At 36.5% G+C, this 15,633-nt stretch overlaps 1 protein-coding gene across 2 annotated transcripts in view; it reads right to left on the minus strand.

The window, feature by feature from the left end:
- CIBAR1 (CBY1 interacting BAR domain containing 1) overlaps positions 1–15,633 on the minus strand; it is a 34,297-nt gene that overhangs the window by 5,746 nt on the left and 12,918 nt on the right. For both annotated transcript variants that reach the window (XM_066266077.1, XM_066266078.1), the window contains 2 exons: positions 7,242–7,355; positions 1,194–1,313 (listed from right to left, as the gene is read on the minus strand). In XM_066266077.1, the coding sequence (XP_066122174.1) occupies positions 1,194–1,313; positions 7,242–7,355 (234 nt within the window). The remainder of the gene's footprint in view (positions 1–1,193; positions 1,314–7,241; positions 7,356–15,633) is intronic.

Below are 15,633 nucleotides of genomic sequence, written 5' to 3' on the forward strand. Positions count from 1 at the left end.
AGATAAGACTCCCACCTGTGCCCTGACTGGGAACCACCTGGCAACCCGTCTAGGGCCGATGCTCTAATCAACTGAGCTATCCTCAGTGCCTGAGGCTGATGATTGGAGCAACTGAGCTATGCTCAGCATCCGGCTCCTATTCTCGAATCAGTTGAGCCACTGGCTATGAGAGGGAAGAGGGAGAGAGAAGGGGGAGAGGGAGGAGAAGGCAAAAGGGAGGGGAAGAGAAGCAGACGGTTGTTTCTCTGTGCTGACCAGGGGTCAAACCCAGGATGTCTGCACACTAGGCCAATGCTCTCTATCCACTGAGCCAACCAGTCATGGCCAGTTTGCCCTTTTTTTTTTTTTTTTTCTGAAGTTGGAAACGGGGAGAGACAGTCAGACAGACTCCCGCATGCGCCCGACCGGGATCCACCTGGCACGCCCACCATGGGCGTCACTCTGTTGCGACCAGAGCCACTCTAGCGCCTGGGGCAGAGGCCAACGAGCCATCCCCAGCGCCCCGGCCATCTCTGCTCCAATGGAGCCCTGGCTGCGGGAGGGGAAGAGAGAGAGAGAGAGAGAGAGAGAGAGGAAGGAGAGGGGGAGGGGTGGAGAAGCAGATGGGAGCTTCTCCTGTGTGCCCTGGCCGGGAATCGAACCCGGGACTTCTGCAGGCCAGGCCGACGCTCTACCACTGAGCCAACTGGCCAGGGCAGTTTGCCTGTTTTTCAAAAATAAGTTTTATTACAGCTCAGCCATTTGATTTTTTAAATGTATTGTTTATGGCTGCTCTTAGTTGGGACAGACCATAAAACCCACAGTCTATTTTTTTTTCTTGTGGTCCCTTAGAGAAAAAGGTATAATTTTTAAGTATAATTTCTACTAACTCATGGTAGTGGGACTTAAACCCTAAGTTCACTTTGACTACAGAATCTATTCATGTTATACCAGAAAACAAATCTAGATTAGCATTCTCTTGTCTCTTTCACCTTTGCTCTAAAGTGTTCTACTTTAGAGTAATATTTGTTATAGTATACAAAATATATAAGACATAACAGAGCTGCACTTAGGGTAATCTGATATCATTTTACCTAAGAGGACAAGAAAGTGTAAGTTATATGAGGTCATATGACTTAAGGGAAACATTTTTAGTACTGAACAGTCCCAAAGGCAGCAGCTCAAATTCTTTTAAATTATGGTTTCTAGCTCACCTGTCCTGTTCCAGATACACACTTAGCTGACAGTGATCTCTGAAGAGGCGACTTTGAATTTGCTCTTACAATATCTAAACGAGACGAATAATCTGATGGATGCAGAGAATTTCGGAAAACCTGTTATAATGATAAGAAAACAAAGTTGATACTAAAAATGGGAATCTAGAAAGCAATTCTGAAGTCCTCTTAAGATTTTTTTAAAAAGCAACCCCCTCCCTATTCCCCAAGTACAAAATTTCAATTACATATTGTAAACTTAAATACAAAAAATTTAAGTTGTAAAGATGAAGGTTAAAAATTTGTATCATATATTTGAACTATATATAATGATGATGGGTCCTGAAACAGTGAGTTGAAAGATTTGCTGGGGAAATGTGAAAGTTCCTACCCTCAAAATAATGCAAGCCAGCAGGAAGGCTACAAGTCACCTTTGATTCTTTCTGTTCTGCCTAACCTTAACTCTTATCAATTTAACTTCACTGTAGTATATTATATAAGAGGAAACTGGAGCCACTGTACTTTCTGTATTCTAATCTCACTAGGATCTGGATTGCCATTACTTGTCAGTTCTTTTTCCTTAAAGCTATGGTTCCAAATCTTAACCACTTTTAGCCTCCCTATCCTTATCTTTTTTCTTTCCCCATTTCTCTAACATGTAGACTAATAGGTAGAGTTATAAGGTGGGAATTTCTTCAACTTTCCTCCCTTTTTCCATAACTCTTTACCTCATCTTTTTAAAATATTCAGATTCTTTCCAAAGTGCATTTTCCTTTGTCCAGACTTCAAACCAGCAAACAAAAGCTTTCTACACTGGTTCTCCCCCAGCAAACAAGCTCAAGGTCAATCATTTTTTGGTATTTTTAAAAGTTATAAGGTAAAACTTAACTCCTTAAAAATTTTCTCAAATATTCTACTTCTCAATTCATTTTTCAGTAAACTACAAGTAGGCTTTCGCCTTCCACTGAAATTGTTCTTGCCAAAAACCACCCAGTTATTTTTTTGTCTTCATTTTCACTGACCTTGTACTAAAACTTTCCATGCATGCCATTATGAAACTTTTCATGTGTCAGTTGCCCTAATTCTTCATATCTCCTTTTTTATTGCTTGTACTGTAATATTTTTAAAATGTTTCCCTTTTTTGACTTTTCTCTGAAAGATCTGACATACAGTGATTAATGGTTACCCTTCAACCAGTTCTCTATGGACTCTTTTCTGATAACTGTACTTATGCTCCCAGCTACCTTCTGTTCTAGACCAGCTGTCCACTAGAACTTTATGAGATGATGGGAATGCTTACTGTTCTAGGCTGTCTAAAAAGGCCACATGTGGCTTCTGAGCCCTTGAAATGTTCTTTGACTGAAGAACTAAAATTTTAATTTTACTTTAACTGTAAATAGGGACAAATACTGAACAGTATAGATCTAGATTCACTTTTACAGTGAGAGACATTACCATACTGGGTGGGCCAAAAGTAGGCTTACAGTTGTGAATATGTGAAACAGTGTATTATTCTATTGTTACTGTAGTAGTTTCCATATGAACAACTGTAAACTCACCTTTGCAGCACCCTGTATAGTTAGTAGACTAAGCTAGAAGCCTTGGCATTCTCTCTGAATTTCTTACCTGAGGTAGTTTTACTTTTTTTAAAAAAATAAATTTTTATTAATTTTAATGGGGTGACATCAATAAATCAGGGTACATATATTCAAAGAGAACATGTCCAGGTTATCTTGTCATTCAATTATGTTGCATACCCATCACCCAAAGTCAAATTGTCCTCTGTCACCTTCTATCAGTTTTCTTTGTGCCCCTCCCCCTCCCTCTCTCCCTCCTACTTTAATTTTTGACTACATAGTTTTCTTATGGCTTACTTAGAATTGTCTTACAAGACAAAAATACGATTCCTATACCAAAAAATTTTGTGGCTCCTCACTACCCAGAGTCCAGATGTCTTAGGTGACATCCAAAGCTCTTCATTTCTAGCCTATGTATCTACATGCAGAACAAGTTATACTCTGACTTTGCAATGCTGGTTTCTCATTCTACAGTAAACTTCCTCATTTTCCAAGAACCACGTCAGATTCTATCTCCTGCTTTCCCGGTCTATAGTCAATACTGTTCATACTCTCAGTATTGCTTTCATCTCACTGTTTTGTAATTACATGTCTACCCAACTAGTTTTAAGTTCCTTAAAAGCAAGGAGCCCCCCCTAAAGAAAAAACACAGCCTCCTTGCCCTCCCCCCCAAAAGAAAACAAAACTCACAAAAAGGTAAAGCAAGGAGCTCTGTTTTATCATTGCAACTTTTCCTAGCTTAAGACTGACTGGTAAATTAATGATGTTAACATGAACTTAATCCAATATTTTGGGGGAGACCCAAACTGGGTGTGTGTGTATGTATACATCTCTTTAAACCTTAGAGAAATACAGAACACAAAAGGAAATCAAGGCATGAAACTTGACACTAGAGGCAAGACTTGTGTTTCAGGGCAATTCAGGCATGCTAGTTAGGATGTTTAAGCAGGTTACTGAGGACCCAATTGTATTTTGGTGCCAGACATGGAATACCGGCATCCTGGTGCGATATAAAAACTGATGAGATTAATCAACCATTATTTGGAAAGGATATAGTTTTGTTAGAATAACAATCATTTTTTTTTTCAACTCTCCTAGCAAAATAAAGTTATAAGTAGAAATAGAAGGCAATAAACACCTTTGGAATAAAATTTTAAACTAGTTAAAATATTAAGATTAATCTCTTACTACAAAACAACAGATTTACAGATATATTGGCAATAATGCATTTTCCAATATGGTCCAAGATCTCTTCTAGGAGTGAGTCTCAAGATCTGAGTATGCTCTGAAGTGATTGCACAGAGAAATGGGCCTGACAGTACTTTTTATATGAAGAACAAATAAGGTAAGATGGTTTGTGATATAGTTAGATGTCTAACTGCAAAGCATTAGGTGCTGCCAGTATGTCTTGATAGTTCTCATAAAGCATGGACTAGCTAAGAAGAGAATATTAAATTATTTTTCTGTCATCCTCTGCATTTTATCTACGTTTCTAAGAAAGCTTGCATTTAAAGGACCTATTCCTCTTCTTGGTATCAGCCTCATCATATCATTTTGCTGCTTTTGGCCCTACAACTCTCCCCAAACTATTGTCCTCTCTTCTCCATACTTTTTTTTTTTTTTTTGTATTTTTCTGAAGCTGGAAACAGGGAGAGACAGTCAGACAGACTCCCGCATGCGCCCAACCGGGATCCACCCGGCACGCCCACCGTGGGGCGACGCTCTGCCCACCAGGGGGCGATGCTCTGCCCATCCTGGGCGTCGCCATGTTGAGACCAGAGCCACTCTAGCGCCTGGGGCAGAGGCCAAGGAGCCATCCCCAGCGCCCGGGCCATGTTTGCTCCAATGGAGCCTCAGCTGCGGGAGGGGAAGAGAGAGACAGAGAGGAAAGCGCGGCGGAGGGGTGGAGAAGCAAATGGGCGCTTCTCCTGTGTGCCCTGGCCGGGAATTCCATACTTTCTATATGGCGTATTATTAACAGTTCATGCCTGTAACTCATTATGCCTCAGAACCTTTGTATATCTGTCTGCACTCTGTGCCTGAAAGTTATTGCCAGGCATTGTTCTACTCATCCCTCAAACCTCTAATTAAATCATTCTCTTCATGCTTCAGCCTATTTGAATCCGTCATCACATTACACTTACAGCACATTGTATACATTTTTTATGAGACTGATAGCATTATAAAACTTAAAGAACTGTTTTGTTGTCTGAACTCCATGGTAGATTTTTTAAATTTCTGCTTTGACAAGCTGTACCATTTCCAACTTAACAATGCTAAATCCTCAGCACTTAGAATGGTGCCTGGCATATAACAGGTGGTGAACATTTTATGAGGTAAGTGTTAAATCTTTCTATTTTAGACATGAAGATGCTGAAGTGTTAACTTACTCAGTCTTTTCCAACTAGAAAGTGGGGAAGTTGATACTCAAAAACATATCTGCCACAGACCCCTGATATCTTTAGTTTTTTATGAATCTCTTTCCCCCACAAGCTACTTACCTTGTTGTATAATGGTAAGAGAAGGTGTAAAGGAAGTGGTGCAACATAAAAGATACCTAGGACCTCTGGAATGAGGAGGGAAGTCTTGGGGTCCAAAGATCCAGAAGGTACTTTAATGTCAGTTAAATTACATGTCAAGGGTATTAGAAAGAATGAAAATATCTGTAAAGGGGGTCTCCAGTCTTGTAGAAAAGGTACAGGATCAATTCTGGACCTGCTACTCAATATAGTATTGTTTCTGCAGGAAATGGTTCGTGTCACTCATGAAGAACCACGCTTCTGGCAGATGAGTGTAGAGAGCATACAAAGTGGCTGGGATTTGGACCCCAGAGATGTTACTAGCTATGGGAACCTCTGGGAAGTTTCTTAACTACACTTTGTCTCAGTTTTCTCTTACACATAAAGGAGAATAATAAGTACTTTTCTTAAAGTTTGATGGGAGCATTAAAATAAAGTACATTCATCAGTAGCTGGAACAAAGTAATCTATTTTTAAAAAAATAGATCATGAAAGGGATTGAAAATTAAGAAACTTAAGCTTTAGTATTTGGAAGGAATAGATACTCAGGAAGCCAACCATTGGTAAACAGTAAATATAAATATGACCATGTATACATAACTGATAAAACCATGAGATAGATTTTGGCAACAGAAAACTATGCATACTAAACCATGTACCTTTTTACATATAATCTGGTTTGACTATGTTAAGTTTCCTGGAACCAGTGGGTTAGTGGAAAGCCTGTGGAAGTTAAGTTAGTAAATAAGAAATTGGGGGAAATCTTCAAAATTGTAAAATGGCCAACATCCAACTTCTGAGAATACATGGCTTTTTTCACTTCTACTGCAGAGATACTATGTACAAAGTATGACTTGAACATAGTATCTATTTCAACAAACATACTTTTGTGCCCCACCCCCCACTCTTGGAATTAAGAGGGTAGGGCATAGACGTTCAGCTACGCTAATTTTAGCCAGATTTAATTGCTGTAATGTTAGCTGGTAAATTAGATTTATTTGCACTTAACTATCAGTACAAATATATAAACATGGATTTATTTCATAGCTTACTGATTAAGTCACAGAAAACTGGTTAGAATCCTGATTTTGTTATTTCCTAGCTAAGTGGCCATGGGCAAGTAATTTAAGGCCTCTAAACCTGTTCTTGTAGCTGTAAAATGACAATAAAAGCACTTACCTCACAGGATTGTTTGAGGAGTGAATGAGAAAATGCAGGTCAAGTTTTGGGTACTGTGCATGGTGTAAACACTCAAATGTTACACTCAAATCAATGAATGTTACTTTCAGCACACTTAAGTGACTTATTTCACCAGAGTGATACATTATTTCATATAATGGCTTTATATTTTACTAGCTCTTAATAAACTCTTGTAACTTTACCATGGTTAATTTGAAAAGTTAAAAATAAATGGAAAATCATACAAGTTCAGCTATTGGAAACTGTATACAATAACAAATTAACCATTGTAATACTCTAATTTAGTAACCATTCTAGAATTTTAATTTCAGATTATTTTTAACCAAATAAACCAGGGGTAGTCAACCTTTTTATACCTACTGCCCACTTTTGTATATGTTAGTAGTAAAATTTTCTAACCACCCACCGGTTCCACAGTAATGGTGATTTATAAAGTAGGGAAGTATCTTTATAAAATTTATAAAGCAGAGTTACAGCAAGTTAAAGCATATAATAATAATTACTTACCAAGTACTTTATGTCGGATTTTCACTAAGTTTGGCAGAATAAATCTTTATAAAACAACTTACTATAGTTAAATCTTTATCTTTTTATTTATACTTGGGTTGCTCCGCTACCACCCACCATGAAAGCTGGAACGCCCACTAGTGGGTGGTAGGGACCAGGTTGACTACCACTGAAATAAACTAATGTTCTCTTTTAAATATTTCCATATTAATAGAAGAACTGAGCTTACATAGACATTGTCCTACCTCTAAATCTTCTTCTTCATCGATCTTTTGTATATTTTGGTAGGCAGCAGTGTAGACCTCTAAAGCTTTGCCGTGAAATAACATTTCAATAGTGATAAATTCTGAAAATATAGTCTAAAAAACACAAAGATGTGAATTTAAACAATCACAGAAATTGTATTGTGACAGTAGTAATGTTATCCCTTATTATATAGTCTTGCCATTTCATGAAGTACAGAGGTACCTGTTTTTCTACAAGGTAAAGATAAAAAATAGTTGCAAGACCTTTTGCAGCAAAACCTTCAAATTATACAAAATATTTTGTCTCACTATTTACTTACCTGTTGTTTTTTAGTCCTGTTTATATCTTGTAGTGGATATTTGTGATAAAATAGATGTGACTAGAATATATACCATTATGTATTGTTACCACATGCCTATAAGTATTAGATAAAGCATTTCAGTTCTAGGCTGATATTTTGGCACCTAGAACGGCTGTTTAAACAATAGAATGTTTTTTGGACAGGAATTATATCCCATCATATTTCTGACTGTATGTTACTTATATTCTCTAACCACAAAGGAATTACTTGGTAATAATGATACTTCTACCACTAATAATAGCATTTGCATACATTTGTAAGCTTTCTAGCTTACAAATATATGACTTGCCCAGTTTTGTTCAGTTGGAACATTGAGGCTTGAATCTGATTTTCAAAAAGTTATAGCCCTTGCTCAATTTACTATGTTGTTGTTGCTGCAAACAATCATTGCCTTTACATATAAACTGCAGTTAATCTCTATGAGCATGATGACATCTTATGACAAGATCGTGAACAAAGAGAATGAAGATGTGGGTGTCTGTCTAAACAGAAGTAGGTAGGGAAAGGATACAAACTAGACAAAGTTAGTAATATAGGATCTTACCCTTTTGTTAATTATTTTGTCCTTTATCAAATGAAAAATCAGAGCATTAATATAGAAAGAAATGGGCAGAATAAGGACAGTGTAAAAAATAAGTTTTGTACTTAAAGGGTAAAAGATAGAAGAGAGGGGTTAGGCTAGAAGGTAAGAAACCTACTTCCCTTCATCCCTGCTGTTCTTTGTTAACCATCCAGATAAGGAGTGTTCCTGAATTTTGGAAGATAGTCATACAGATATTCCTCACTATCCTGTGATTTCCTTTTCTCTATTTTATTCTTAAGAACTAGAAAAATATTTAAGGGAATACTAACATTGAGTAGGGGTCACTACTCGATGGGAAAATCTGTAGTTGAAAAGTACCCCTTCTGAGCTGCCAACCACATATGTCAGTCTGGCTGCAAAGATTGAACGTGGGATATGAGACATAACTATAACAGTGATGCTTACTATCACTTCGTATAGGTCATGGAACACTCTGGTATACTGGACTGGCAACTGATGATAAACTACATTATGCCAGGATACAATTTTTGATTTCACACCAAGAATCTCCAGATAACCCAGGAATACCGTAGAGGTGAAATGGCTTTGACTAGGGCTGGGACTTACTCTCTTAAATTTGTCAGTCTTCCTAAGATAATTGGCTAGCCAGAGAGGAGTCAGATGTCCTTTTAGGAGCATGGAAACTACTAGAGGGAAAACAGCAGAACTAGGAGTCAATGAAAAGCCAAATCATTAAGGACCTTTACTTGGTTCTTGGTCTGAAGGCTCATTTTAGGTTAATAAAAACTAGCATAGCCTGACCAGGTAGTGGTGCGGTGGATAGAGCGTCAGACTGGGACATGGAGGACCCAGGTTCGAGATCCTGAGGTTGCCCGCTTGAGTGCGGGCTCATTGGGTTTGAGCAAGGCTCACCAGCTTGAGCTCAAGGTCGCTGGCTCGAGCAAGGGGTCACTCTGTCTGCTATAGCCCCTGGGTCAAGGCACATCTGAGAAATCAATCAATGAACAGCTAAGGAACCTCAAAGAATTGATGCTTATCTCTCTCGCTTCCTGTCTGTCCCTCTCTCTGACTCTACCTCTGCCAAAACAAACAGATAAACAAAAAACTAGCATAGGCTTATACCTTTCCTTCTGAATCTTAAATTTAAAGGTTGTCTACATTTATATATAGTAAATAAAGAACTATATAAAAATACTGTAGACATAATTTGACTTTATTTTTATTCAAGGCTGAAACAGAAATTTTTTATTTTTAATTATTTAGGCTTAAAATAAAGTTACAGATAAGCCTTTAGACTTATTTAAGGTGAGTGCAGAGAGAGATGGCAAATACACATTTTAGAATGTCAGATACTCTCACTTTAATTTCTCTTATGTAGAGGATTTAGAGACCACCTGTCAATGTGGATCTGTTTACAGGCATACCTTGTTTTATTGCTCTTCACTTTACTGTGCTCTGCAGATACTGCCTTTTTTTGAAGGTAAGACCCTCCATCACCAAAAAGGTTACGACTCATTGAGGGTTCAAGTGATGATGAACATTTTTTAGCAATAAAGTATTTTTTAATTAAAGTATGTATGTTGTTTTTTCTTAAAATACAATGCTATTGTACATTTAATAGAATATAATTTAGTATAAACATAACTTTTGTATTTGCACTGTGAAATCAAAAAAATTATGACTTGTGATATTTGCTTTATTGTGGTAATCTGTAACAACCCATTATATTTCAAAGGTCTGCCTATACTTATGTGAAAGAAAATTCTTTCACATTAAGGAAGAAGTGAAAGTACTCTATAAAAGCACATGAGAAATAAATAAAATAGCCTTAAGTAAGGAGTGAGGTTTAAATCACTCAGGTGAGTTGGGTATTCCTATTTTAAAATATTTTTACAAATGGACATTCTAAATCTTTTAACAGACTATCACACTATTTAATACCTAGCTAAATCCAAATATTTCCAATGTTATCAGACCTAAATCTGTGGGTTTAGATTTAAAATTCAAATCTATTCCATTGTGGTAATTTTGTGAAATATTAGGTGATTTCATCTCCAAACTAAAAATTTTAAAATTCATTTTATAGGAGTTACATTTCCCTTAGCTCATAAGTAAGCCCTGAAAAATATGTAAATATCTGTCATTGAAGAAAAATACCCTATTTTATGTATAAGATGCTCCCATGTATAAGATGCACCTTAATTTTGGGACTTGAAATTTGAAAGAAAAAAAAAAAGTATTACATACACTTACTGAACTCATGTTTTATTCATCATAAAATTCATACAACTAACTCCTCATCACTGTCAAAACTCCCATCCATTATCTTGTCCTCATCTGTGTCTGATGATGAATCACTCTGTCTTCAACAATGAGTGAAAAAACAAGTGCTTTGAAAAAGCAGGAAATGCAAGTTAAAACCTCTACAACCACTGTATAAGACACACCCAGTTTTTAGACCCCAATTTTTTTGAAAAAACGTGCATCTTATACATGGGGAAATACTGTACATTATTTTTGTTTATACATATCCTCTGGTAAGATAATGTATTTAAAAGGGGTGAACTGAGTCTTTTAGCATCTTCCAGTCTTAAAGTTTAGTTTCAGTTAGTGATAAAGCACTTTAAAAAGTAACTTTAATCTATAAATGATTATTTACTATGTGGAAGGTGGGGGGGAATCACTCTCAAGTTTCCTGATTCGGTTTAGTCCTGTGGTTTGAACATTTTTTTTGACAAAATTTATATTATAAACCTCTATAAGCCATGTTAATTTTTTATACTGTTTATTTTGTCAAAAACTGATGGGGAATCACTGGCACTGCTAAGCTAGTATTGTAGATTTGGAATTTTTGATGCAAGAGTCGTGAAGCTGTAAGATTGTCACAGGAAAATTATATCCCTGAGATAGTGAAGGGGGATGCCAGTTATACTTTTATTTCTAGCTAGAATTTCATAAAATAACTGAAAACTTGCAGAAGGGAGAAGAATAATTTCAAGGAACAATAAAGTTAGATGGTACATGGTATAAGAATGAAAAACATGCTTTTTTTAAAAAAAATTTCAGTTTGTCACTAAAATTTTCTAGGACTCAATCATATTTAGAAATAATTTTTCTCAAATAAACAGCTAACTTTCAGTTAATCTCAGGTAATTTGTTTATCTGGAATGGGTCAGTATGGTCAGGGACAGAAGAATTAATGAGTTACTTTGTTCCTTTCATTTTTATTTTGTGTGAGTGAAGACAGTTTTTATTGGTGGTGGGCAGGGAGCTAATCTGAAATTCTTAACCATCAAATAAATAGGATTGCATAGTAGATAAAAATATGGGCTTTAGATTAAACTACACCTGGGTTCACATCATTACTGAAACATACCAGCTATGTAGTAGTATTAAACAGTTTATCTGCTTTTTTCCCTTATCTATACAATGGGATAACAATAGATCAAACTCATACATTTTGCCTTAAGGATTAAAGGAATTAATCCAATAAAAGGTATAGAATGGCTATTGGCTTAGAATTTAGAGTAAGTATTCAATACAAGTTAGGTATTTTTATTGCTCATGTAAACCAGCTAAATTAGAAAATATCTTAATAAAGCCTCCATCTAGTTAAATTAGCAAGCAGGATATTGAACAAAAAACTTATAAATGGTTTTGTTCACATTTTGGCAAATAAAGGAGAAACGACAGCTCTCCAGATTAGAGGCTGTTCTATAAATGATGTCAGAACTTTCTATCCATAATAAAGACATCCATATATCTACTTCATATCATATGCAAAACACAACAGCAAGATTAAATATTTAAAATAATAAAAAAAAATCATACAAATACCAGAAGAAACTATAAGCAAATATTTATGTAATCTTGAGGATGAAAACAATTTTTCTAAACCATGACACCAAGATAGAAACCAAAAAGACCAATAGAGGTGGCAACAAAAATAAAAGTTCTAAAGTGGCAAAAATACACAATAAGCAACAAAATGGGGAAATACATCTGTGTATCTTCTCTTTAAAGGTTTAGTTTTCAAGATATAAAGAATTGCTACAAATTAATAACATTTAATAAAAATTAGGTTAAGGACAAGTGTGAGTAATTTACTAAGGAAAAAATGTGTCATTAAATATATCTAAAAGTACTTCAACAGTAGTAACTGCCAATTAAGACTGATTTTTTTTAACCTATCTGGTGGGCTGTTAAAATGCTCCTGTTACACTGGGGTGCTCATGCAAGGTTTTGTAGGCATGTAAACCAGTCAAGCTTTGTGGACAAGTTTAAAAATAATAGATTATATGGATCTGTGTCTTAGCACAAATATGTCCATGATGTATTAAATTTTAAAAAAGATGCTATAATATAGTGTAGTCCTTTTTAAATATAACTGGAGGAATAATACTAGCTTTCTCAAGGATGTTATAAGGAGTAAATGAGGCTTACATAAAATGTTCAGAATGGGACATAGTCAATGCCTAAGAAATGTAATGATATTACCATATATCCTGTATATGTGCATAGCAATAAAAAGCCTGAAATGATATTGCTAACTGATTATTTCTGATTAGTGGGATTAGTACATTTTCTTCAACTTTATTAAAAAGTTTATGGTGATTTTATAAGGAAAAATAAAGCTATTTAGAAGATTTTGTTTTGCTCATATTTACTACTTTACCACATTCTGAATTCCTGTCCCTATTTGTTTAGGAATGACCGCTGGTCAAGATCCATTCTATAACTTTGAGATTCGCTTGATACCATATAGCTGATGACTTTTCCTATTACATGGGAAACAAATGGGACTGTGATTTTTCTTCCACATTATTTATATTAAGTTTCATACCAGCTTTTCTTATAAAGACAAATACTTTGCAAGGTTCCCATGAAAAGTCTTTGTTTAAAAATTGTGTTCCTTGGTTGGTTGGTTCAGTGGTAGAGTGTTGGCCTGGCATGTGGATGTCCCGGGTTTGATTCCTGGTCAGAGCACCCAGGAGAAGCAACTATCTGATTCTTCCCCCTTCTCATCCCTCAGCCATGGCTTGATCAGTTCAAGTGCATGAGTCCAGGTGCTGAGGATGGCTCTGTGGATGGAGCCTCCACCTCAGGTGCTAAAAATAGCTCGGTTGCGAGCATGCCCCAGATGGGGATTGCTAGGTGGTTCCCGGTTGGGGCACATGCAGAGTCTGTCTTATCTCTCCTACTCTCACTTGAAAAAGGAAAAAACAACAACTGTGCTACTGTCTGATCAGGCAGTAGCACAGTGGTTAGAGCCATGGTTTGGGATAAGGTTGCTGGATTGAGCATGGGCTCACCAGCTTGAGTGGGTTGTAGGCTTGAGCATGGATCACAGACATGACCCCAAGGTCACTGGCTTGTGCAAGGTGTTGCTGGCTAGGCTGGAGCCCCCTGGTCAAGGTACATATGAGAAGGCAATTGATGAATTAAAAGTGCCACAACTATGAGTTGATGCTTCTCATCTCTCCCTTCTGTCTGTGCTCTCTGTCCCTGCCTGTCCCTCTCTCACTGAAAAAAATAAAAAATAAAATAGTGGTGTCTTGTTGATTAATGCTGCCACCAAAATGCAGATGGACTTGATTAAACCCCACCTCAAACATGGTAACAGTTATGAGCAGCGAAAGACATTGATTAGAGATTTAAAACCCTAATAGACAAGGGTATTATTTCTGGAACTCATTTCTGGGAGTTTGCTAGACTCATAGCATTAAAAGTGTACAGTTGCAGATGACATGATCAGTATGTAGAAAAACCTAAGGAATCTACTAAAAATATATCAGAGCTAATGAATTCTGCACGGTTGCAGGATTAGGATCAGTGTACAAAAATAAATTGTATTTCTGTGCATTTATGACAGTTCAAAGGTAAAATTAAGAAAATTTCATTTATAATATCAAGAATTATAAAATACTTAGGAAAAAGTTTGAGCACAAAGCTGTGAAAACTATAAATATTGTTAAATTAAGTAAGACTGAAATAAATGGAAAACATCCCGTGTTCATTGATTGGAAGAGTTAATCTTAAAATGGCAGTACTTCCTAAATTGATTTTCAGATTTGATGTAATCCCTATCAGATCCCAGCTGACTTCTTATAGAAACTGACAAGCTGATTCTAAAATTCATACTGAATTGCAACAGATCCAAAGTAGAGCAAAGAGGAAGAACACACATCCTGATTTTAAAACTTTAAAGCAATGCTAATTAACCAAATTATTGTGGTATTGGCATAAGGACAGACATAAATCAATGAAAGAGAAGAAGAACCCAGTAACAAAATCATGTGAAACGATTTAAACTATATAAAAATCAACAAGGGTACCAAAACTATTCACCAGAAAAATAACAGCCTCTTCAACAAATGGTACTGCGACAACTGTATAGTCACATGCAAGAAAATGAAGTTTTAACCTTTAGCTAATGCAATATAAAAATTAACTCAGATCAAAAACATGAAATAAACTATAAAAACTGGTAAGAAAAAACAAATCTTCATGATCTTGGATCAGGCAATGGATTCTTAGATACAACACTAAAAGTATGAGCAACAAAAGAAAAAATACATTGATTTTGTCAATCTACGAGAAGTTTTCTGAGCTGACTTGGGAGATTTCCGTTTTGATCTGTTTAGAGATATTCCCTCAATATTAAGTTAAAGTATTAATATATAAATTCTGCAATGATGTGTAAATAAAACTCATTAAAAGTTTTACACATCAGTGAACACCATTATGAAGTGAAAGGAAGTCCTGGCTGATCGGTTCAGTGGATAGAATGTTGGCCCAGTGTGTGGATGTCTCAGGTTCAATTCCTGGTCAGGGCACACAAGAGAACTCCCTCTTCCCCCTACTCCTCCTTTTCTCCCTCTTCCCCTTCCGCAGCCAGTGGCTCAACTGGTTCGAGCATTGGCCCAGGTGCTGAGGATAGCTTGGTTGGTCTGAGCACATCAGCCTCAGGTACTAAAAATAGCTCAGTTGATTAAGCATCAGCCCTAGATGGGGTTGCTGGGTGGATCCCAGTCTGGGTGTATGTGGGAGTCTGTCTCACTATCTCCCCTCCTCTCACTTAAAAGAAAAAAAGGATAGTGAAAGGAATCCACAAAATGGGAGAAAATAATGCACTGTATATCTGATAAGGGAATATACAAAGTATGCCTGACCTGTGGTGGCGCAGTGGATAAGGCATCAACCTGGAACGTTGAAGTCACTGGTTTGGAACCCCAGTTGGCCCATTCAAGGTACATAAGGGAGTTGAAGCTTCCTGCCACTTCCCCCCTTCTTTCTACCTTGTTTGTTCTTTCTCTCCCCTTCTCTCTCTCTCCTCTCTAAAATGAATAAAATCTTAAAATATATATATACAAAGTTCTCTCACCCAATAATATAAAGACAACCCAACTAAAATATGGGTGAGGAATTTACGTAGACATTTCTTCAAGGTAGATAAAAAGCCACTAAGTATCAGCAGGGAAATGCA

Source organism: Saccopteryx bilineata, chromosome 3, assembly GCF_036850765.1.
Source record: "Saccopteryx bilineata isolate mSacBil1 chromosome 3, mSacBil1_pri_phased_curated, whole genome shotgun sequence".
In the NCBI taxonomy this organism is placed as follows: Eukaryota; Metazoa; Chordata; class Mammalia; order Chiroptera; family Emballonuridae; genus Saccopteryx; species Saccopteryx bilineata.